The sequence below is a fragment of the Pleurodeles waltl genome, chromosome 8 (assembly GCF_031143425.1).
Source record: "Pleurodeles waltl isolate 20211129_DDA chromosome 8, aPleWal1.hap1.20221129, whole genome shotgun sequence".
NCBI lineage: Eukaryota > Metazoa > Chordata > Amphibia > Caudata > Salamandridae > Pleurodeles > Pleurodeles waltl.
Window position 1 is genome coordinate 1326966844 of NC_090447.1, and position 25697 is coordinate 1326992540.

Consider the following 25697-nt stretch of genomic DNA (forward strand, 5'->3'; position numbering starts at 1 on the left):
TCAGTTTTAATGGCAGGAAAGTCAGTAAACATTCAGAAAGCAAAATAATACTGATAGCCAAATGAATGAGCCATCTTTATCTAGCCCATAACTTATACCCCAAGCAATGTGAGTGCGACTCTGCCCATGTTTAATTTTAAGCTGTCTGAAGGCGCTACGAAAAGTCAAGCTGTGAGGATGCCTTAAAATACTGCATTCAAAATTCACTGAAGTCTGGTGACGCAATTGCAATGTTTAAGTCTTGTATAAAGTGTAAGAATCAGTCTAGATTTCCCCCCACAAACATTCATGCAAGAATCTTGTCCAATAGTGGCAGAAAGAAACAAAGGGAAACATGATGGAGATACAGAAACATATTTATTGGTGAACATCAGAAGGCTTTTAAAAGTCCAATTTTATTTTATCCATTTTTCTTTTTACGTTAACCAAGCACATCATGGCATTTAATGCAAATTTCAAATTTGACTGAAATGTTAGCAGAAACAATAGAGCACACACAAGTGCTTGGTATCCAAGTGCAGCAATAAAACACTTTGGAAGAATTAAAAAATCATCACAAACAGAGCATCTTCTAGAACTGAAGTAAGCACTAAAGTATCTGACAGGTTAAGTACACTACTTTTATTTTTTTCTCTATCCTTCTTCATAATGCCTTGTACACACAATGGGCCTATGGTAGTGTAACATTTTCTGACACACATTATAATATTTAAAAAAAAATCAAGCTCCTTCATAAACCATTGGATCGAGTTATATGTACTCGAGAAATACTCACCAATTATCTGTCAGGGAATTATTTATCAGGGTCAGCATAATAAAGACCCACTGCAGCTCTTTATCTTCAAACATGTTTGAAGCTACCGAATAGGATGCATAATTTCTGCGTTGAAGAGCAATGGTGGAGAAATCTATTGGACCAACTTCTCCCAAACAACTTCCAACTGCCTCTACCATAAAAACAAGAAACAAAGACTTGAAAAATTATCAAAAGCCCAATTTCTTAAAATCAACTGTACCTTATGTCCCTAGTACAAAGGCATCTGCCTTCATTTCACCAACCTTCTACACTCATCGCTTCCTACTGTACATGATCCTGAATCGCTCCCTCCCCTCAGTGGATATAATCCCTGTGCTCCTTAATTGATTTCACCAGTGTTGCATTGATTGCGCTGTATGAATGCCAACACACTCGATTTTGTCAAGTTAAGTTCAGTAATATGAAATCGATTAAATTAAGGCATTTGTAACAGTATGTGGGATTGTTGAGATTAAATACTACTAGAAAGATTAGAAGAAATTACTTCATAGGCTCTTTGAAAAACAAGCAAATTCCTATTTAAGGATCAAAATACCACACCTAATTTCTAACGAAAATGACTAGCAAAAGCGTAGGAACTTGCCAGCTAGATATAACAGAAAACGACTGCCAAATCTTCTGCAGTGGATTTTGGGTATGGACAATATGACAGAGACAGAGAGAAAGAGAGAAAGAGAGAAAGAGAGCGAGAGAGAGAGATAGAAAGAAAGAGAGAGAGAGAGAGAGAGCGCGCGCGACGGGAGCATAGAAGATGGCCATGTAACACTGACCTGCAGATTAAAGAAAAGCAGGGAAAAGTACCTTAAGGTGCTCGGAAACTGGAATGTATATCTTTAAAAAAGCTCATTTTTCCCCTTCTCGACCAAAGCAGTTTTAGAAGTGGCTGGAGCAATAATCACAGTGCCTCAATCCACAATGAGACAATCAACCAAAATTTGGACAATATTAAGGTAAGATACTAAGTATTTTGGAAGACTAAAATAGAGAATTTACAGTGCCAAGTGGGAAGAAGGAAAATGTTACTTACCCAGTAGGCATCTGTTCGTGGCATGTAGTGCTGTAGATTCACATGCGCTGCATACTCCTGTCATCTAGTGTTGGGTTTGGAGTGTTGCAAGTTGTTTTTCTTCGGAGAAGCATTTTTGTTTCACGGGATCGAGAGACTCCTCCTTCTCGGTGATACTGCCCATGGGCAGCGACTCTTTTGTTTTCTCGCAGGTGGGTGTGAAAAGGAGTGTAGAGGAACTATAAAGAAACAGGTGTCCATGCAAAGGTAACTATACATGTACAACTATATACAAGTATAATTTAACTGAAACGGCCACAGGCGTCCGGGAAGAAGGAGAGCGCATGTGAATCTACAGCACTACATGCCACGAACAGATGCTTACTGGGTAAGTAACATTTTCAGTTCAATGGCATGTGTGGAGGTAGATACACATGTTCTGCATAGACTGTGAAGCAGTCCCTCCATGAAAGCGGTGGCTATCCTGTGGGAGTTTCAGTTGACTAGAAAAGTGTTCTTAGTACTGCTTGGCCTACATTAGCTTGCTGGCGTGCAGGTACATCTACACAATAGTGTCTTGTAAATATATGTGGTATAGACCATGTAGCTGCCTTACGAATGTCAGCTATGGGTATATTTCCAAGGAAATCCATAGTGGCTCCCTTTTTTCTGGTAGAGTGTGCTCTGGGAGTAACAGGAAGGTGTATTTTTGCTGTAGCATTGCAAGTTTGAATACATTTTACTATCCATCTAGTTATGCTGCTCTTGGATACTAGATTGCCTTTATGAAGTAGTCAGAAGGCTACAAAGAGCTGTTTAGTCTTCATAACTCTTTAGTTTTGTCAATGTAGAACATTAATGCTCGTTTCTCAAGTGTAAAGAGCTCTTTCAGCAATTGAGTCAACTTGTGGAAAGAAGACTGGTAAGTCAGTGGAATGATTAATATGAAACTGCGAGGCCACTTTTGGGAGGAACTTCGGATTAGTATGAAGAACCACCTTGTCCCTATGAATATCGAAGAATGGTTCTTCCAAGGTTAGTACCTGGAGCTGACTAACAAACCTGAGAAATGTATTAGCAAATAAAAAGCCACTTTGCATTAGAGGTACTGTAGAGGACATGAGTGAAGTGGCTCAAAAGGAAGACCCAGGAGCCTGGTAAGGACAATATTGAGGTTCCATAATGGTGCAGGGGACACTCTTGGTGGAATGACTCGTTTAAGGACTTCCATAAATCCCTCTCTAGGATTCCAGTAATCAAAGCATTTATGTTGTCGGTTTTGGAAGTATGCAGCTGTGGCTTGGACAGTAGCTTTAACGGGATGAATGTGTTTGCGTTGAAAAAGCAAACAAAGCGTTTGCACTTTACAGCATACATGCTCTGGTAGTGGGTTTACAAGCTTCTTGGAAGATGTCCATGCATTCTGTGGGCAGATCTAAGCAACCAAACTCTGTGACCTCAATAGCCATTTCGCAAGTTTGAGAGATTTGGGGTCTGGGTGCCTGACTTGACCTAGGTCTTGAGTGAGAAGGTCCGGCCTGTTGGGAAGCTTCTCGTAGGGGACTACTGAGAAGTCCAGCAGTGTTGTTGAACCAAGGCTGGAGTGCTCATGTTAGAGCTATAAGGATCATGATGAAAGATGTCTGCCTGATCTGTAAGACTAGAAATGGAATGAGGGGAGAGGTGGAGAAGCACAGGCAAATATCCCTGTTCATCCATAGAGCAATGCCCTTGGATTGAGGATGTGGGTACCTTGAGGCAAAGATATGGCATTTTGCGTTTTCTGCTGTGATCTACTGGAGGTGTTCCCCACTTTCAGAAGTATTTTAGAAGGACTTCTGGGTGGAGTTCATATTTGTGGGCCTGCTGCATCCTGCCGAGCAAGTCTACAAAGCTGTTGTGTGTTCCTGGGAGATACTTAGAATGTGATGGTGGAGAGCCTATTTCCATATTGTCTGAGAGAGTTGTGACAACTGGAGTGACCTTGTACCCCCGTTTCTGAAGGTAGTGCATTGCTATGATATTGTCTGAGCGGACTATGACAATTTGTAAGAGAGGTGATAAAGAAATGCTTTCAGGGTTAGAAATACTGCCTGAAGCTCTAGGACGTTTATGTGAAGAGATTGATGAAGAGGACCCCAATGGCCCTGTACTGAAAGGTTTAGAAGGTGAGCACCCCAGCGTGTGTGTGAGGCGTCGGTTGTCAGACTGATCTGAGGCACAGGGCCAAGAAAAGGGCGCCTTTTCAACAGGTGGTTGTGTTCCACCATTGTACAGAGCGGTGAGTATGGCGGATCCTCCCAGTGACTTGTGATTGAGCCCACTAACGAGACAGACACTGCTGTAGAGGATGCATAGAGTCTGGCATGGGGAACGATGCAGTGCAGGAGGCCATCATCCCTAACAGGCCCATCATAGTCCTGACTGTGTATGATGAGTTTTCTCTAAACTGAGGGAGGACAGAGTGAAAGTTGTAAACACAAGCCGGATTGGGGCACGCAATCCCCAATTCTGCATTGAGTATAGCTCCTAGACAGGGCTGTATCTGGAGATTTTTGAGGGGGGATTTGAGAAAGTTGAGTGTGGAAAGTCCACTGTCATCTCAATGTGGCGTTGGCATTGTGACAACATGCTGGCTTTGCTGAGCCAGTCGTCTAGGTAAGGGAATACGTGTACGTTTGTCTCCTGAGATGTGCTTCTACTACTGCTAAGCACTTTCTGAAGACCCTAGGAGCTGTGGTGACTAAAAAAGGAAGAACCTTAAATTGGTAGTATTTTCCCACAATCATGAATCTGTGATATTTGGGGTGTGCAGGATGGATGGGAATATGGAAGCAGGCGTCCTTGAGATATAGGGCGGTCATTAAGTCACCTTGTTATAAAAGGGGTATAACATATTGAAGAGTGTTCGGAAAGAATGTAGTGGTTTAGGGGCCTTAGGTTTGGAATAGACCTGAGAGAGCAGTCTTTTTTTGTAATGATGAAGTATAGAGAGTAGACTCCTGTTCCTTGGCATTGTAAGAAAAATGTCTTTGATGGCTCCTTTGAGAAGAAAGGATTGTATTGTTGACCCATTGTGTAGGGAAATTTTTAAGGTGTCCTCAGACAGGTGTGGGGTGGCGAGACATAGATGGTCATTGCTTAGATGTTGATGTAGAGGTGTGGGTGGTAGCTCTCTTACCTCTACCTCGTGTGCTGTTATAGGTGCCTCTATATTGTGGGTATGAACTGGAAGGCTGTCTGGCCTGAGATGTGGAGGCCTCTGAGTTAGTTGGTTTGTAACCACCTCTGAATGTGGGATGACAAAAATTACTTCTTTGGACGGTATCAGTGACTTCTCAAGGAAGGAGTTCACTTGAGGGCTGGAAAGTTGCTCCTTATTGAAAGGCATGTTAAGTATTGCTTGTTTTATCTGAGGCTTAAAACCTGAGCATCTGAGCCAGGCTTGTCTCCTTACTAGGATGGCTGTACTGATACCACATGCAGCAATGTCCCTGGCATCCAGGGAATATTTGATGGAGTTATTACTGATTGTCTGCCCATCTGTGACAATCTGTTGTTCCCTTTTGCTGTGCTCATCTGGGAGATACTGGAGGAGCTCCTCCATCTCATCCAAGTTAGCCTGATCATATCTCGAAAGTAAGGCTTGTGAGTTGGCAATACGCCAGTGATTGGCTGCTTGCCCAGCCCTCCTTTACCTGCGACGTCAATCTTTTTGCTTTCCTTATCTGGGGAAGAACAGCCCCCTGTGGATTACTGGCCTGTTTACATGTGGTAGTAGCCGCAATAGAATCTGTCGGGACCTGTGATCTTATGTATGGGGAATTAGAGGGAGCAGCTTTGTATTTTTTTGTCAACCTTAGAGATTGATAGTTCCTTAAAAATGTTGTCTGCATGACAAAGCATGCCAGCAAGCATGTGGAAGAACTGAATATCCCTATGTGTGGACGTTAAGATATCAAAACGAAAGTCCTGTTCAATGGGGTACCTGTGAAGTTAGACATTGTGGAAGCTGGCTGCTCGAGCAATCACCTGCTGGTAGGATGTAGCATCCTCCAAAGGTGAGAGACGCAGGAGGTATAAGTCCAGGTCTGTGGAGATCATGGGATCAGAGTCATCTGGGTTCTTCTATGTCCCACCCAAATCTCCTGCAGTAGGAGAGGGAGTGAATTGAAGAGGGGAGAAGGGTGGAGAAGAGGTAGGTGGCAGCGGAGATGAAGAAGGTAGTGGAGGAAGAGGAAAAGGCTTGGGAATATTAATAGCAGTGTCCTTTGTCTTCTTTGGAGGTGGTGTTGTGTCTAAAGCCTTCTGAAAATATAGTTTCTGCTTGAAGGTAACAGGAGGGGGTTCAGGGGGAGCAAATGATGCACCCTACACCCTCCTGGATGTGGAGGTGGAACTGACGAGCATCTGTGGTCTCTAAAGTGGCTTCAACAGGAGGGCATTAGGTTGGTACCCAGATCGACGGAGTGAGACGAGTGCAAGAATGTGAGAAAGCGCAATCAAGAACAATACCGTCAATGGAGTAAAGGCGGAAAAGAAAGGTTTTGAAACTGGAAAGAGTGGAAGACTGGAGCGAAGTGACACGTCCGAACCAGGCAGCAGACTGTACACAATCAAACAAAGGAGTTGATGCCCATGCGTAATATCACTGAGAAGGAGGGGTCACAAGATCCCATGACTCCAAAGTGCTTCTTCGATGAAAAGTAACTTAAAACACTCTGAACCCAACACTAGATTGCAGGAGCATTCAGAGCATGTGTACCTAAAGTCGCATATGCCTTTGAACACGATAGTTTTGACTAGTGTTAGAGTATCCGAAGAAAGCAAAAGAAGAACTTCTTGAGAGCTACAAACATGGAAGAGAAGCTGCCCACCACCTAAACAACCTGCCAGGCCAACATAAACTAGGCATCAAAATAGAAGCCAGCCTTTTTTATAAATCATATTTGGATAGATTTTATGCATGAACAAACAATCTAGAAACAAGGACATACAAGAATAATCACCAGACAAGAACAATTCTATGTCTCATCTTCATCTGTTGACACCAGTTTACTACATATTCGAAGTACTATTTGAAATGAACTTATCAATGTCTTCATAACTTCCTGTGTTTGGGTGAGCATTCTATGGTGTGGTAGACATTAGTTCTTTCATCTTGAAGTAATAGTGCATTGCAGTCATTCATTCATTCATTTAATAGTTATGCTGTTGAGGGTTTACTACATTCAGCAGTGTATGTTGCTTAGCCAGGAGATTGCAGACTTCCACTAATAGTTCATCACTTCGAAAACCCCTTTCACCCAGAACTGTGGCTTGTGCCCGTCAAACTCTGCATGTAGCATGGAGAAGGACTTTACAAGAGTTCCTTGTCACAAACTGCCTAATTTAGAAATCACAATGTGGGAACATTTGTTTTAAAAATCCATTCAGCAGGGCACTATGTGTGAACCCTTTACCACATTTTAAAGGCAACGTTTGGGTTAGTTTCTTGTACCAATGCACCCAATGAGGAGCTATGTGTCAGCATTTCACTAATAGCCAGAGGGACTCTGAAATAGTGTTTCCATATTGTGTCTGCTAAACAAGCAGGGGGATAGGATGGCAAATGTCAGTGCAATTTGATAGGGTATACCCTCCCTAAGTAATACATATCATTGCAATACCTGTCACAGAGTCAAGAATATTTGTATATAGTAGGCATATAATCCCAGACTTGTTTAACAAGTATGAAGGCAGTGTCTTCTTTGTTGACTAAAAAAGTCAATAATTTATGATATCAGTTTGTGCAACTCAACAATATAGATATTTATCTGCCATCCCTATTCCACTGTCATACACTGAGTGTCTATACTTATTGAATGCTATTGACAGCCAATAATAAGGATGTGAGAAATTGGGTTGTTGGTTGACTGGGATGTGAAACCTGGTCAAGCAACAGCCTCAATCATCAGCAGGGTGAACCACAAAAAATCACTAAATTACCCTGTGCTTACCCCTGAGTAGTTAGGCACAAAAAGCACTCCGGCTTAACGTAGAGGCAACGTGTAAAGTATTTATGCAGCACACAAAGTGAAAACGCAACCAATTTAGAAAAATAGAGTACATTTTATGAAATGTTTTGACACCAAAAAGACAAAACTTCAATCAGTAGAAAAGGATTTATGATTTTTTTTATTTATTTTAAGTTTCACAATAGCAACGAAAAGCAAAAAAGCATCAACCACAGACATCTGTTCATGCTAGGCTGGAGAGAAATCAAAAGCTAAAGCCAACCGTGATGAAAAGCAGTTCAGAAACATGAAGTGGATTGGGCCCGGTCAGCACTTACCTTCTGAAAATTGTTGAAGAAAAAGTCTCTGAAAAGGTAGAAGTTCAACGGGACAAGGCTGCAGGAGTGTCCGAGGATGGATCATTGTTGTTGGATAGCCATGGAGAGAAGCCACTGTGAAACTTTTTACCTTCAGACTTAGTCGCTGAGATGGAAGTCAAAAATCTCCAGTGGTACAAAGCAGAAGGCTGAATCCAAATACTGTTTGAAAAGGTCAGATACACCTTTGGGGAAGGACCGCTGAAATAGATTTGCTATTGTGGAGTAGAACATAGCAGGAGAAGACGCAAAGTCAATCTGACTGGCGGTGCACCCTGGTCCTGGTCTCCTGGTTCTCAAAGCACTTTTTGGCCACATTTTGTCCAAATCCTCAGTTTTGGAAACTGGTTATCTGGGCACCAATAGCACTATAACCAAGGCTCAGGAGTGGGTGGAGACATCTCGGAGGTTCAACACTCACTCAGGCTTGGTCCAGGTGTGGGATCCAGATGGTGGGAGCCTGTTATATTCCTATGGCTCTGAACAGGAGGCCAGCCCAGCAAACTACCCTTTGGACTCGCATTGGGAAGTCCTGGGTGGGCTGAAGATGCAGCGCTCAACAGCAAGGCTGGCCTCTGAGGATTCAAGACAGGCTCCAGGTAGCAAAGCAGTCCTTTCAGGTACAGCAGCAAACTAGTAGAGTGCACAGCAGCAGGCAGTCCTCGGAGAGTCCTTCCACAGGTCCAGTAGGGAACCGGCTCCTAGAAGGAGGGAGAAGTTTCCAGAAAGGTTCTCTGTAATTCTGGCAGTCCCCTGCCTCCCCTGCCACCAAGCTGGCTGCACTGACAATACAGGGTTGCTAAACCTATTGTGAGCACAGCCTATTAAGGTGCAAGTGGGGCCGTGAGCATCCCTGTTCCAACCCTCACCCCTACCCTGCCAATTGATTGGTCATTCAGGATGCTAATCCCACTAATGTGTCACTCTGGAGGAAATTCACAAGGTCCTGTCCCAGACATGTAACCTAGGACGTGCTGCAGGCATAGAGGACTAAGGGCAAGAAAATGCCACATTTCTATAAGTGGCATTTTCAAACGTGTAATGATAAATTAAACTTTATTATTAAAGAGGGTTTATTAGTACCAAGTCATAGATACCAAACATGAGATATCAACCTCCTCTCATTTAGGAATTACAGCTTAATACCAGCAATATGGAATTCCTAATGTTATTCTATGAGAGGGGTAGGCTTCACAGTAGTGAAAATCAAAATTGTGAGTTTTTCACTACCAGAACATGTAAAACTTAAAAACACATGTTCTACCTTTTAATTATAGCACCCTGCCCTATTGGGTACCTAGGAACTACCTTAGGATAACATATGTTATAAAAGGGGGGTTTAAGGCTTGGCAAGGGGCTTTAAATACCAAGTTGACATGGCATTGAGACACTCCATCCAGGTTGCAGTGGCAGGCCTGGCCCATATTTTAAGGTCGGGCACAATAGTGCTGCAGGCCTACTAGCAGCATTTAACGTACAGGCCCTGGGTATATGGTATGCCACTCTACAAATGATTTACAAGTAAATTAAATATGTCTATCACATATGTGTCAATCAAACTATGTTTAGGGGAGTAGGCACAAGCACTTTAGCACTGGTCAGCAGTCCTCAAGCCAGCAGAAGCAAAAACTCCAGGAAAATGGAGTCAAGAAGGCAAAATTTGGGGAAGACCACCCTAAGGCTGACAGCTCTAATGAAGGACTTCACGTCAGCGTGAATGCTGTCAAATAATTTCTTTGGAATTTTAGGGGAACAGTTTTGAAAACCTGCACAAACTTAGGTAGGACCATCATTTTGTACAAGACAAGTCTACCCAAAACATTTGCTACTCAGTGGGAGGGTACCCCAACCATTTAGGTATCTATGAAGCCTTCCTTTCACCATGGACAGGTTAAGGTCCCATGGCTGCTTGGTATTTATGGTTATAAAATCATGCTTAGGTATGTACAACTGTCAGCCTAGACACTTAGCTCAGATTGCCAATTATTAACCTGCTATGCTACTTTTAGCAAGACACTAATAGATTTGGTCTCAGTTAGTTCTCAATCCAAAGATTTCTCTGTATGATTTGAGCATTTTCAGCAGTCTGGAGGTAATTATGTTAACTGTTCACAGAGATTCGATATTTGAAAGATCTCTCCGAGGGGAACTTAGGTTTTGCATCATATTTATTTTCCCAGTATCTCCATCACCAAAGAGAAAAAGAGGGGAAAAAGGGAGCAGCCATATCTAGTTGCACACTTTATATTAAAGGGGTTGACAGGACCCTGTTTACTCTCAATTGAGCACTAGGTTGATTAATTGTAATAGGGCAAACAGGGACAGTGCATCCATTACATAATACGGCCCTGATGTCTTGCCTGTCTGCATTCTGATATGGCTTCAGTAATCTTTTCCTCTGTTCCATGATGGGCCAACACCTCCAGCTCCTGATCACTTAGAGTCCAGATGTGGAGGTCATCTATTAATGCAGTCATATGTTCCCAGTGCAACACCAGTTGGTCTTTGTACAGTATATAGCTGAAGGCTGTGCAGGCAATTTCCCCAACTACAACCATTTCTTGATGATGGGGCATCCCGTATGGCAAGCCAGTATACCAATCTTCCAGTCTTAACCCCTGATTTATCAACTGGGCACTAAGATGGCCTCAATAACTGTTCATATTGTCGAGGGATAAATGTTTCTCCTTATCCAACCTTTTATAATGTTCTAAATTGATCCTTCATAGCTATTCATTCCTAGGCCACCAGGTAATAAATCTCCACATTCTCCATTCTCCCCTTCTTTCCGTCTAATGTCCAAGTTACTTACCTTCGGTAACAAAATATCTGGTAGAGATATATTCTAGTTGCAGATTCCTTACCTTAGAATTCCTCCCAGGCGTCAGACTGGATCCAGAGATTTTTCTTCGAGTAATACCCTTGCGTGTCGTTGGCGTCGACAGTGAACTATGGTGGCGTCGAAGTCGTAGTCGCTGTGATGACGTTGGGAATAGTACATAGACGCCACCTCAGCTCAAAGACGTCAGTTTCTTTTAACGGCTTTCCACGCCAAAGCGCAGAGCCGCTAAGAACACTTAGATTGGTGCGCCAGAGCTAAGGACCTGAAGAGAGAATCCTTGACCCTGGAAATCAGTTAGCAAGCGGGGAGGATGGGTGGGTGAGTAAGGAATCTGCAACTACAATATGTCTCTACCAGACATTTCGTTATCGAAGGTAAGTAACTTGTACATCTGATAGAGACTTCTAGTTGCAGATTCCTTACCTTAAAATAGATACCCACGCAATGCCATCCTCGGTGGTGGGCTGCGAACCAAGATCATACTAGGAAGTCCTGAAAGACCGAACGACCAAAGTAGCCATCCTGACGGACCTGACTGTCCAGGCAGTAGTGTTTAGCAAAAGTGTGCAGAAACGTCCACGTAGCTGCCTGGCAGATATCCAGGACAGGAACTCTGTGTGCCAATGCAGTGGAAGCACCAGTTGCTCTGGTGGAATGAGCATGCAAGCCCTCAGGAGTTTGTTTCTTGGCCAAAGCGTAGCACATCTTTATACATCAAGAGATGGCACGTTTTTGCACTGCCTTCCCTTCCCTGCGCACCCACATACCCAACAAAGAGCTGATTGTCCACCCTGAAATCTTTAGTACGATTAAGATAGAACTCCAATGCTCTTTTTGGGACCAGACAGTGGAGTCTTTCCTCCTCATGGGAAGGATGTGGGGGGGTGTAAAAAGTAGGCAGGGTGATGGACTGGCCTACATGAAAAGGCGTAACCACCTTTGGAAGGAAGGAAGCCTTAGTGCCCAATACCACTTTGTCAGGGTGCACAGACAAGTATGGAGGCTTGGACGAAAGGGCCTGAAGCTCACTCATCCTGCGAGTAGAGGCGATGGCAACAAGAAAGACAGTTTTGAAGGTGAGGAGCCGTAAGGAATATTGTGCATCGGCTCAAAGGTAGTACACAATAAATAAGTAAGGTCAAGATTGAGGTCCCACTGAGGCATGATAAAAGGAGTAGGAGGAAATAAATGGGTGAGACCTTTCGGGAATCTACTCACAATAGGAGAGTTAAAGAGTGAGGGCTGATTTGGTAGCCTAAGAAAGTCAGATATGGCAGATAAATACCCTTTAGGGGTGCCCAAAGCAGAGCCCTGCTGGGCCAAAGAAAGCATGAACAAAAGAACCTCGGATAGAGAGTCAGAGAGGGGATTAACAGATTTGTTGGTGCACCATGCCACAAATTTATGCCAACAACAGACAAATACTGTTTTGGTCTGGCTGCCAAGATAACATCACAGACTTCGGTTGAAAGATCAAAAGCAGTCAACTGTCGCTGCTCAATCTCCACGCATGAAGGCGGAGATTGGACAGGTTTGGGTGGAGAACCATCCCCTGTTGCCGCAACAGAAGATCAGACCGAAGAGGCAGTCTGAGTGGAGGATCAATAGACATACTCAATAGCTCTGGATACCAGACTCTCCGTGCCCAGTCCGGAGTCACCAAGATGATTTGGGCCCGGTCATTCCGGATCTTCTCGAGAACTCTGGGCAGGAGTGGTATAGGCGGAAAGGAGGCCGGAGTTCCACTCAAGACAAAAAGTGTCTCTGAGCGAGTGCCGCCTTGGAAACTCCAACGCGCACAACAGCTGACATTGCCCTTTCTCTGCGGAGGCGAACAGATCTAACCAAGGATCTCCCCACTGCTGAAAGAGACCTTGCGCCACCTCCGGATGGAGATGACATTCGTGATCGGCTGTGCATCGACAGCTGAGTTTGTCTGCTCTGGCGGTGAGAGAACCCTCCAGATGTTGAACCACCAGGGTAATGCCCTGATGTTACAGCCATGTCCTGAGACGTATGGCCTCTTGACAAAGGGTCCAGGAACCAACCCCTCCTTGTCTGTTGCAGTACCACATGGCAGTAGTATTGTGCATGAATACCTGCACTACTTTCCCTTTGAGAGAGGAAAGAAATGTTTTCAACGCAAGCCAGATCGCCCGGAGCTCCAGAAGATTGATATGGAGCCCAGATTCCGCTGGAGACCAGAGGCCTCTGATCTTCGCCTCTTCCATGTGGCCGCCCCAACCCAGAAGTGACGTATCTGTCACTATAGATAGATCTGATTGGGGAAAAGGGAGGGATCTGCCGTGGACCCAATGCGGATTCGAAACACACCACTGCAGGTCTTTCGCAGTCCCCTCCGAGATCTGGATCATGTCGGAAAGATTCCCCTGATGCTGCGCACACTGCAACTTCAAGTCCAACTGCAGAGGCCGCATATGCCATCTGGCATGTGTCACTAGCAGGATACAGGAGGCCACTAGGCCCAGCAGTCTCAGTGTAAGTCTCATCCAAACCCAAGACAGAGGCTGAAAGATCGGAAATCATAGCCTGAATATCTTAGACTCGATTTTCAGGAGGATAAGCCCAAAACTGCACTGTGTCCAGAATAGCTCAGATGAAAGAGTGCGTCTGAAAGGGAGTCAGGTGTGACTTCGGCACGTGTATAGTGAACCCCAGCATATGCAGGAGGCTCACTGTAGTCTGAAGGTGGGAGATGACTATCTGGGACGAGTCCGCCTTCAACAGCCAGTCGTTGAGGTAGGGGAATACTGATACCCCTAACCTGCGCAGATGAGCTGCAACCACGCCATCACTTTCGTGAACGCCCGAGGGGCGCTGGTAAGGCCGAAGGGTAGCACGGTAAACTGAAAGTGCTCGTGACCTACCATGAATCGTAGGTAACGTCAGGCAGGATGGGGATGTGGAAATAAGCGATCTGCAAGTCCAACACTACCTTCTAGTCTCCTGGTTCAATGGTAGGAAGAACCTGAAGCCAGAGTGAGCATTTTTTATTTCTCCTTCTTAAGGAAGTAGTTCAGGTCCCGAAGATCTAGGATAGGACCTAAGCCCTTGTCCTTTTTCGGCACCAGATAGTAGCGGGAATAACAACCACGACCTACTTCGGGCACAGGGACCTTCTCTATAGCTCCCTTAGCCAAGAGAGCCGCGACTTCCTGGCAGAGAAGTGCTAAATGATCCTCCGGGAGTTGGCTGAGTGATGGAGGCATGGCTGGTGGAACAGATTCAAAAGGGAGAGAGTAGAGATTTCAAAAGATCTGCAAAACCCACCTGTCCGTAGTGGTGGATTCCCAGTGGGGCAGGTGATGGCGAATCCTGCTGCCAACTGGAATGGAGTGAGGGGACGGACTAGGAGGGTTTGGAGGCTGCAGTTGGGGCAGAGGTGGACTTGGCAGACCTCTGGTTCCCTGTCCCACGGCCATGTGGGATTCCGCGTCCCTGGCCACGCAGCAGCTGAGCAGCATGGTTGGCAGGGCGGCTGGGCTGGGGGGATGCGTTCTGTGGCCACAAAAGGGACTGCAGGGTGTGGGGTAGAGGAAAGATCAAGGGACCGAGCCGTAGCCTGGGAATCCTTGAATATCTCCAAAGCCGAGTCTGCTTTGTCTCCAAAGAGACGGGAGCCATGAAAGGGCATGGCCATGAGGAACTGTTGGACATCCCCAGAAAAAACAGAAGTACGCAACCAGGTGTGATGTTGAAAGGCCACTGTCGTAGCAACCGATCTGCCCAGAGAGTCGGTCGTGTCCAGCCCACATCAGATTGTGAACTTCGCCACATCTCTCCCATCGTCGACAGCTTGGGAAACTAGAGCACAGGCCTGCTTCGGTGTCTGTGGCAGGGCTTGTACAAACGTATCCCACAGAGGGGTGGTATAGCGGCCAAAAAGGCATGCAGTGTTCACAGACCGCAGCGCAAAACTGGAGGAAGAAACAACTCCTTCCCAAATTGCTCCAGCCTTTTCGATTCCCTATCCGGGGGTGCGGAAGGGAATGCGCCTGAAGAAGAGGAAGCCTGGATGACGAGAATCTCAGGCGTGGAATGTTGGGACAGGAATTTTGGGTCCTTTGGAGCAGGCCAATGGCGGCATGCAAAAGTCCTATTCACAGGAGTCCCTGTGCTCGGTTTGGACCAAGTACCCAAAAGGACATCGGTGAGGACTTCACTGAACAGTAAATGGGGCCAGATGTGGAAGTACCTGGTTAAAGCACCTCCGTCAGGAGGTTGGACCTGACCTCAGCCGACCTATTGACCACCATACCATAAGTCGCTCCCTCTGCCGTAATCACAGTAGGAAGAGACAGCATGCCAGGGTCTGGAGAAGTGTCCAGTCTACTGGCCTCGCCCAATTTCTTTGTCCAGTCCAAAGATGGGTCATCCTGGTGTTCATAAGGGTCCAGTGACCCCTCCAATCTTTTCCTGAATTCGTACCCATAGGAAAAAGGGTCAGAATCCGACCTGGGGTGAATAGGCCCCATCGAAGACAAAGGCGGGGGCGGCCGACGCCACTCCGAATCCGGGTCATCGGGGATAAGGATCGGGTCGACATCGATAGTGGGCACTACGGACGCCAAGAGCGTCGACAATTGACCTGGCGCCAGGGAAGGTCTCAATAGTGCGACCGGCCCGATGCGGATCTGGAGGGCACCTCAGTGGCCGGAGCCAAAGCCACCAGCGCAGAATCTGAAGGCTCCTCAACCGAACCCAATAACCTGAAGATGAGGCGCATGGCCTCATAGAATGCCTAAGTTGGGTAGGGGTTGCGCCAGCTCCTATAAACTAGGGGAAGCGCGGAGCGGACCCAGACGCAGGCTCCAAGGATGGAGGCCTTGATCGTCAACGCTCCTCCAGTGTTGCATCAGCCGAGTGACAGGACGAGGTCGGAGAGCGATGGGATCTCTTCAACTATTTCTTCTTCTTATCTGCACCCGAAGATTTTGAGGACGAGTGGTGATGGCGCTGCGAACGGTCTGGAGACCTTTATCTCGATTTAGACCGAGACCTACGGGGAGTCGAGCACCAGGCCGCCATGAGTTTGAGGGACCGCTCCCTTAAGGCCTTAGGGTGCATGGGCCGGCACACGAAGCAAGACTTCGGGTCGTGGTTGGCTCGAGACGCCACAAACAAATCCGATGCGGATCTGTCACCGACATATTGCGTTGACAATCCTCGCACGGATTGAAACCGGGGACATCCTTGACGCACCAAGTAACTCACGAGAAAAAGTCGACAAAACGGTCGAGTTTGATCAAAAAGAAACCAGGGTAGCTCTCTCAGGATCAGCGTGTGGCACGAAAGAAAATAACTGACGTCACTGTGTTGAGGTGGGGTCTATGTACTACTCCTGACGTCATCACGGTGACTATGACGCCAACGACGCCCGCGGAGTCAACCGACGCCACCTACCGACGCGTAAGGGTATTGCTCTAAGAAAAATCTCCAGATCCAGTCTGACATCTGGGGTAAATTCTAAGGTAAGGAATCTGCAACTAGAAGTCTCTATCAGATACTTAATTCTACTGAAGAGTTGTTACTAACCCTCTATGGAGAACACAAATTCGTCTAGCCCATATATCAACGGCATCGAGTAAGAAACAGTCAAGTCTAGAAAAAGACTAATAGGCAGCAGACAGAGGTGTTTTTATTCATTTCTCAGTGTACCAAGTACACCTCACCGAGTCCCAGAGAAGTTGCCTACTCTAGGAGGATGATATTGAGCAGATCCTTGCATATATTATTTATACTGTAGTCCATTACAGCATTAACATAGATGGGGGTCATAGTATGGTAGCGGGGGGAGAGTTTACCCTAGTAAAGTTGCATAATTTCCCTTCCATTTGACCAAATATTAATAAGTGACACCCCTGGGGGTCTGCTGTCACTTCTGAGACTGTCAGTAGGAGGGATCGATGGAGCAATATGGGCAATACCCTAAACTAAAATATTTGGATCATCCACAATGGTACAATGTTGTGCTCCAGCAGGACTGCCAGGTAATGTCATTTGGCGCACCTGAAGACTGCTATCTCTTGATCTGTTCTTTGAAGCCACTGACTTTCGATGTCATTACACAATAGCTTATCATAAAGTATTCATAGAGCTTGTTGCATGTAAGATTGTTATGGACCGCATTGTGGGGTCATCTGGGATGCTCAGATGAAGCAGAGTGTTTGACTATTTACTGGCTATGAAGAGTGTGGTGGCTCATTTAATTTTTTGTTTTCTCTTGTTATATCAGTAGTAGTTCATAGCCTGATAACAGCAACATTGAAACATGATAGTAAAGTAACTCCTAAATTCCCTTCCCCATACTTTTAAACAGGAAGCACTTCTCAGTCGAAACTAGGTATGTGGTAGTTTAATTGGGGGTATATTTAGCAACACCCTTCCTGGTTTCATAATCAACGGTAGCCTGGATTCAACTCACTGCAGTATTGCACAACAGTGGCCTACCACTCAACTCTGCTTCCACTGTGCTCCCTCCAGCTCTTCTCCCCCAAAGCAGTCTTTCATAGGGCTTCAGCTCATGAATCATGAAGGAAAGTCTACTCTAGTGTGAGCTAGTCTTCTTCTAGATCCGTTTGCTCATCAGGGTTGGCTTGTGTTCCTCTATAATAGAAACCTAACTTATGTACTGAAGAGGTGAGTGCCAACAACAAATCTAGTTCAGAAGGCCAGCAGTTCCAAACATTCAAAGTTAAATTAGAAAGTATTAGCTAACAGCCAGTGTAGTAAAGTGCCTTTTTGTACATGGTCAACCTCACTTTTTGCCCTATTACTGATGCTTTCAGGCTAAAGGTGTACTGGGACCCTGCTATCCAGGCCGCAAGTGCCAGTGCCCTTTCCCTCAAAACAAGGTAAATGTCTAACTGTAATCTGATTGGCTAGGACTTTAGCATCCCTGTGGGCTGCTGCATGTATTATCCTACCCTAAGGGACCCACTCTCAAACACATGCAGACTCCCACTGCAGAATGCATGAAATGGTTCAAAACACTTTGAGAACACGACATTGCACACATCTAGTGTGAAATGTCCATATCCACTGCATAAATTGTATGTAAGTCATTCCTATAGCAGGTCTTAAACCCCTAAGGCAGGGTGCATTATAATACATGTGAGGGTACATCCCCATGAGCCTGTGATGCCTAGTTCCATTACTGGACACTGCAAGTGTTCAGGAAGCCATTTTAAGGACATGTATTGGGCACTGGTCTTAAACAGGTACCCAGCTACGTGATGGCTTCACTGAAAATATTGGTATTTTGTATCAAACACCTTGTCTTAATAAATCCATACTGATGCCAGTATCAGATTTTTCATGACATACATCTACAGGGCATCTTAGAGATGCCCCCTGAAAACCTAACCTTAGTCGGTACAGACCAGCCTGCCACCACAAGCGAGTTGCCGACCCCCTGCAGGTTAGAGCCTGTGCTCTCAGTGGCCAGAAGCAATGCCTGCTCCAGAGCAAGGTGATCATATCTCCTCCAGCAGGATGGCTAGCGATTTAGCATTTCACGGCCAGAGGCTTTAAAGCTCCGGTCGCCTTTGATATGAGCCCATGGTTTCCCTTAGGACCCGGAGAACATTGCCCCCTACCCTGAGGCCCATTCGGTACAAGAACAGGTGGAAAATTAGTTAACCAGGAGGCATGTTGCACTTCTCGGCTAGATACATCCCTATGGTGGGCTACCTGAAGTGGACACTCGAGGAAAGGTTCCACTATCTTGTTTTTGGTGGAACTAGGAACTCTGGGTCAGAAATATGCCCACTGTCCACAGGAAATGGTCACCTAGGGATTGTAGTCACCCCAGGGGTAAGCAGCCCATTGGCTCTGCCTTTCACTCCTCTTAATGCCCCTAAATTCAGTATTTAGGGGTCTCCCTGATACCAGGACTTCAGATTTGTCTACTGAGAACAGAAGAAAGACAACAGAAGAGCAGTTATTACGAGAACAGAAGACTTAACAACCACTTGGCACCAAACCCAGCCCTGCTGCTGGAACCTCAACAGTTACACCAACGCGACTCGTCCAAAAACTGTGCATCCTCCCAAAGCTCTGGAGGACTGTACAGTGCATCAACAACCAGGCAGCATCTCCCTTGGGGTGGAGAAGCCATCTCCTTACATTTGCAGGCAACAACGACCTATTCCCAGGAACCCATGCTGTTGCCCATCGAGCCCACCAAGGGAGAAGCACGACAGGTGGTCAGCCAGGTCTCTCTGGAGAGTTTCGAGACGCTAGACCCTCCTAAAGCCACCCTGCACCAATACCCTGACTACCGGGACACTTGCGTCCACCAAGGCTTGTTTGTGTCTAGTCTGGACACCGTTGCTGCCAAAACGTACCTGCACGTTGAGGGGCGATAGGACAGATGAGCGCCACATCCAGAGTGGCCGTGCCTGTTTTGTGTTTCCTCCCTCTGCATGTTGACTGAGAACTGTGAGAGCCTTCAACTCTAAGTGGCCAGCTTGTACCTCTGCACCTGAGCCCTCCAGCCCAAGTACCGGACTTCTGCCTGTGTCCCCTTGGCCTAAGAGTCCCCATGAGCTGGCCCCCTGTTGGGTTCTGCTGGACTTGTCCCCAAGTCCCTCCCTTGCAGACTCTGTTGTTTTGACAGGTCCCTTTAAACTTTCACAGCAGCTCAAGGCTACCAGCAGGACCTGCACCTCTGCAACCCAACACACCAGGGCAGATAAACCTGAACTGCTAATGGTACTATGTCCTTGGCCCCCAGCACCTTAAGGCCAAAAGGATACCCTCTGCGACCGTTTGCAAGTATACCTATGCATGAATGTTTCTCCCATAGGGTAAAATTACCGATTCGAGGCTCATGCCTCAAATCTGAAATCATTGCTGTTTTACTGTTCTTCTTGTAGATATCAATCCTGTCTAAAGTTCTTACCCAGTAACAATGATCTTGGTGTCAAAATATGTATATAAATCTGCATTATTTTTCTAAATTAACCTCCGATTTCTTTTTGAGTGTGTGTCTCATTTATGCGTACAAATGCTCAACACTCCACTCTGATAAGCCTAAACTGCTCAACCACACTACCACAATTAAAGCACTTGGGATTATTAAAGTAAGCCCATGTAAACCAACAAGGGTCGTCTACGCTTTTGGCCTGGTGTGACCCTACATTGGTACACCACATAAAAAGCCAGCTTCCTGCAGCCAGCGTGCCTCCTCTTAAGTTAACCTAAGAGTAAGCATAGAAGGAAAATCCAAGAGAACAAATCAGGGTGTCCAGGGAGTCAGCAACGTCTTAAAAACCATGGGTATCTGAAGAACCACACGAACGTTTGCAGAAGAGAGCACTAAATGAAAGAAAAAATAAAACAAGATTTAAAGAAATGGTAGATGAAATACGTTTCCAGGATAGACAGGGTGACTAGAATAAAAAGGACCATTCTACCCAAGATTTTATATTTCTTGGTTTACGACAATATTCTTCACTGTCACATGCACTCTCCTGAAAACTCTTTAATCCCTGATAAACAACTTTACATGGCAGGGAAAGATTCTAGTATTTGTGTAAAGTATGCTATACCAGGTGATTTTACCAGTCTATTTTACAATAAAGGCTTTCGTTCCCACATAGCCTATCATAACAATGAGCAACTCACCTTAGATATTTAGAGAAACAAGAGAAAATGGAAACAGACAACTAGTGGTTCTAACTAGACTATCTGATAGCTACCACTCCATGTGGTAGGTCCCCTGGCTGCATTGATCCCAGAGGAGCTGTGGATTGTAATCATTCCCAGTGACTATGGTGATGTTATTGGTGTGGGATAAGGTGAACTACCACCTAAGCCTTATTTCTTATCCACTGCTTTTTTTTCTCCCCAGTTGTGTGGAAGTTGGAGGGAGAAAAGGTGTGTTATGCAAGGTTCCAGGTTTCAAAACAGTCAGATTAATTCGTCTGATGGCATTAAAAAAGTATACCACTTGCCAGAAGCAAGGTTTAACTATATGCAGGTGTGACACTGGACTCTACATCCCACGAAGGAAAACAGAGCACTTTGTCTCCTTGTGGTCTTTGAAAAATACCTTAAGATTTAGCCAACAATACCGATGATTAAATGATTTTTCTAATGTTTCTGATTCTAAATCTCGGAGCGTGAGGAAACACGTCCGAACCTGACAGCAGAAAGAAAACAATCTAACAATGGAGTTGATGCCCATGCGCACTGTAACCGAGAGGAGGAGTCACTCGACCCCGTGACTCCGAAAATATTTATTTGAAGAAAAACAACTTGTAACACTCCAAACCCAACACTAGATGTCCGAAGAGTTATGCATGTGTATCTGCAGCTACACATGCCATCGGACACATATATATATATACACACACACACATATATATACACATTTCACAGTGGCAGTTGCCACTGTATAGTTCTAGTTAGGACCCGGTTTCCATAAGAATGGATTTTTTGGTTTCCTAAATACCTTTTACCTTTGCCGCCAGTTGAAGAATCTTTACAAACCCCCCCACCCCACCAAAAAAAAAATATATGGTTCATCCCATCCACCCTCAGCTCCTTTTCGGGGTGAATTGTTAAGTGGGGGCTGAGAAAAAGGGGTGCAGGGTCCCAAAGGACTTTTTTTCTTAAGCAATTTTTCAGAGGAGCTTTAGACACAGCTGTTTTTTGTGAGTAGATGTAAATCCATTTAGTAGCTTTGAAAAATTAGGGTTAAAAATGGGGATACTTCAGGCTGTACTAGTACGTCTGATTGGCTGCTGCCAACATCAACAAATACATTTGCTCAGGCAGTAAGTCCTCATGTCCTGGAAAAAAAGAATACACATATAAGGGAGCAGGGTAGGGATACCATGCCCCCTCCTACACATTGTGGGTCAAATTTTCATTTTTTATATCAGTACCGGGGTAAACATTGAAAAAAAAGTCAGTATCCTTTTAATTATAATCCCCTCGGAGTGGGCTACGGCCTGGGGAGGGTCAGGGGGTTTTGATTTTAAAAAAAAATTATATTTGGGGAGGGGGAAGTGCGTAGGGCCCACTCTTCAAGATAGTGCAACTCCTGAGAGTCCCATCTAACGGTGGTTGGCATAGTCTGTAATGGGTACCAGGACACCATCCCCGGGGCCCCAAAGTAAAGAGCTTGTCTCCCACATTGCAGTGTGACCTCTTATTCTCCATGCCAGGAAGAGTGGGATGCACACAGCAGCACCCTGCCGCATGGAATGGGTAGGGAGCAAGGAAGTGCGGGATACAGCAAAAGCACTGAGTGCACTGGTGAGTGGGGAGTCAACTCAGCAGTGTAAAAATGGGCTCCCCATTTGGTCACTATCATACAAAAAAAAGCTGCTGGTGGGACATGGGCAGCGCAACAAAAGAATGCTGCTGCATGAGGATGCAAAACGTGCAGCATGGGAGTGGACTCCACGTTCTCATTACGGTAGCAGTAAAGCTGCTCATACTTTCACTGCTCTCCTGCTCGAGCACTCCATAAAGCCTTGCACGGGCTCTGTTTTAAGCTATTTTGGTTCTGGTGGTGGAAACTTTACCAACACAGTTCGGGCTGGACTGTTCCCATTAGGAACAAGGTCAAGACTGATTTGCATACGGCTGGGTCCAAACTGGGGTGGCATGGTGAGCAAAAGAATGATGGATTAAAGCCAGATCTGTGACGGGGTGGTGAGTGTATGCATTGTTCAGCACTCCGTCCATCATCCTTTTGTGTTGCTAAAGTTGCCCTAAGTGGGAAGGGTATGCCCAGACGTGGGTTCCGTGATCACTGTGCCACTGGATTCAAGCTAGCCTGGCTGATGAAGGTTGATTCCCTGAAACCGGTACCAAGATGCTTGCTTCCGGTTCAGGGAGGACCTGGCTTGGCAGTTCGGGCTAGACTGTTCCCATGAGGAACAGGGTATAGATTGTTTTGGAGGATTTAACCCAATAGGGATAGGGACGTGCTCCCCTCCCCAAAGGGAGAGAGCACAAGGAGGGTGTAGCCACCCTCAAGGGCGGTAGCCACTGGCTACTTCCCTGTGACCCTAACACACCGCTCAATTGAGTATTTAGGGGCGACCCTGAACCCACGATTTCAGATTCCTGATGACTTACAAAGAAGAAGGACTGCCTAGCTGAAATACCCCGCAGAGAAGAAGGAAGACGACAACTGCTTTGGCCCCAGCCCTACTGAGCTGTCTCAAACTTCAGAGAACCTGCAGCAGCGACGCATCCTGCAGGCCCAGCGACCTCTGCCGACAGCGGACCTGTCCAACCAAAGAAAGAAGAAAACATCTTTAAAGGGACTCTCACCTCACTCCAGAAGTGTGAGTACCCACCACTCTGCACCAGACGCCCTAGCACATGTCTAGAGAAACCAACGACCCAGAGAGGATACCCAGGTGACTCCGACAACGTGTCCACCCTGGGCTGACCTCTCTGCACCCCCATGACGATGACTGCAGAGGGAATCCAGAGGACCCCCCTGTAGGAAGTTGGCTTTGTATATACTACCTCAAAGTGAGAGATAGAGTGCATAGAGTCAAAGGGTTCCCCTCAGAGGCTGATAATGGCAAAGTTAGATAATACTAATGCTCTATTTTGTGGTAGTGTGGTCGAGCAGCAGGCTTATCAAAGGGTACTGTTAAGCATTTGTTGTACACACACAGACATTAAATGAGGAACACACACTCAAAGACTTAACTCCAGGCCAATAGGTTTTTATATAGAAAAATATATTTTCTTTAATTTATTTTGGAACTGCAAGATTTAAGATTTTAGGTAAGCACATAAAATGCAAAGTACGTCACACAGGTAAGTATAGAACTTTGATTTAAAACAGTAGAACACAGTTTGTTAAAATGGCAAATAGTTGGTTAAGTGGACACTGCAAAAATCAACAGTTCCTGGGGGAGGAAAGTTTTGGTTAGTTACTCAGGTAAATAAAGCACTTACACAGTCAGTCTCCTGGGCATAGGCAACCCACCATTGGGGGTTCAAGGTAACCCCAAAGCCACAGCACCAGCAACACAGGGCCGGTCGGTGCAGAGGTCAAAGGAGAGCCCAAAACACATAGGTGCCTATGGAGAACAGGGGTGCTCCGGTTCTAGTCTGCTAGCAGGTAAGTTCCTGCGTCCTCGGGGAGCAGACCAGGGTTTTTTTGTAGAGCACTTGGGGGGGCAGGGGGGGCACAAGAGCACACAAAACACACCTGCAGCGGCACAGGGGTGGCCAGGTGCAGTGTGCAAAGTAGGCATCGGGTTTCCTATTGAAAACAATGGAGGGACCCGGGGGTCACTCTGGCGATGCAGGCAGGGCACAGGGGGCTTCTAGAGCCAGCCACTGACTGAGCTAGGATGAGGGCCGCCTGCTGGTCACTCCTGCACTAGTAGGTGGTTCCTCTCGGTCTGGAGGCTGCAGGTGCAGTGCTTGGTCCAGGCATCAGGGTGTTACCAGGCAGTCATGGTCAGGGGGAGCCTCTGGATCCTCTATGCAGGCGTTGCTGTGGGGGTGCAGGGGGGGTTGACTCAGGGTGTCCACGTTGTTGGAGTTGCTTGGGAGTCTTCTCTGCGGTGTTGGTTGTCCTGAACTCGAGCCGGGGGCATCGAGTGCAGAATGTGAAGATTCACGCTTCTGGCGGGAAGTGAGAGTCTCTTTAAAGTTGCTTCTTTGTTGCAATTTTGTTGCTGTTTCTGGACAGAGCCGCTGTCTTCAGGAGGTTCTTGGTTCTTTAGGTGCAGGTCAATACTCTGAGTCCTCAGAGGTCGCTGGTCCCGCTGGATGCGTCACTGTGCAGGTTCTTTGAGTCTGGAGACAGGCCGGTAGGGCTGGGGACAAATCAGTTGTCGTCTCTTCAGGGCTTTCAGGTCAGCAGTCCTCCTTCTTCTTGTAGGTTGCAGGAATCTGATTTCCTGGTTTCAGGGTCGCCCCAAAATAATCAATTTAGGGGTGTGTTTAGGTATGGGGGCAATAGCCAATGGCTAGTGTCCTGGAGGGTGGCCACATCCTCTTTGTGCCTCCTCCCTGAGGGGAGGGGGGGGGGGGCACATGCCTATTCCTATTGGGGTAATCCTCCAAACCCAAGATGGAGGATTTCTTAAGGCATGGGTCACCTCAGCTCAGGACACCTTAGGGGCTGTCCTGACTGGTGGGTGACTCCTTTTTTTTCTCATTATCTCCTCCGAGCTTGCCGCCAAAAGTGGGGGCTGTGTCCGGGGGGCGGGCATCTCCACTAGCTGGAGTGCCCTGGGGCACTGTAACACGAAGCCTGAGCCTTTGAGGCTCACTGCTAGGTGTTACAGTTCCTGCAGGGGGAGGTGTGAAGCACCTTCACCCAGTGCAGGCTTTGTTTCTGGCCTCAGAGAGCACAAAGGCACTCACCCCATCGGGTCAGAAACTGGTCTCAATGACAGGCTGGCACAGACCAGTCCGTCCTGCACTGAAGGATCTCTAAGATGCCCTTTGTGCGCATTTTGTAATAAATCCGGCACTGGCATAAGTATGGGTTTATTATTCGGAGACGTTTGATACCAAACTTCCCAGTATTCAGTGTAGCCATGGAGTTCATTTTGACACCATATACTTAATATGGCCACACTGCACTTACAATGTCTAAGAATGGACTTAGACACTGTAGGGGCATTTTGCTCACGCA

At 46.3% G+C, this 25697-nt stretch overlaps 1 protein-coding gene across 1 annotated transcript in view; it reads right to left on the bottom strand.

Annotated features, from left to right (window-relative positions):
* Positions 1–25697, bottom strand: part of ATM (ATM serine/threonine kinase) — a 1319133-nt gene that overhangs the window by 567538 nt on the left and 725898 nt on the right. Inside the window, exon 34 of the mRNA XM_069202321.1 lies at positions 776–947. Coding sequence (XP_069058422.1) covers positions 776–947 — 172 coding nt within the window. The remainder of the gene's footprint in view (positions 1–775; positions 948–25697) is intronic.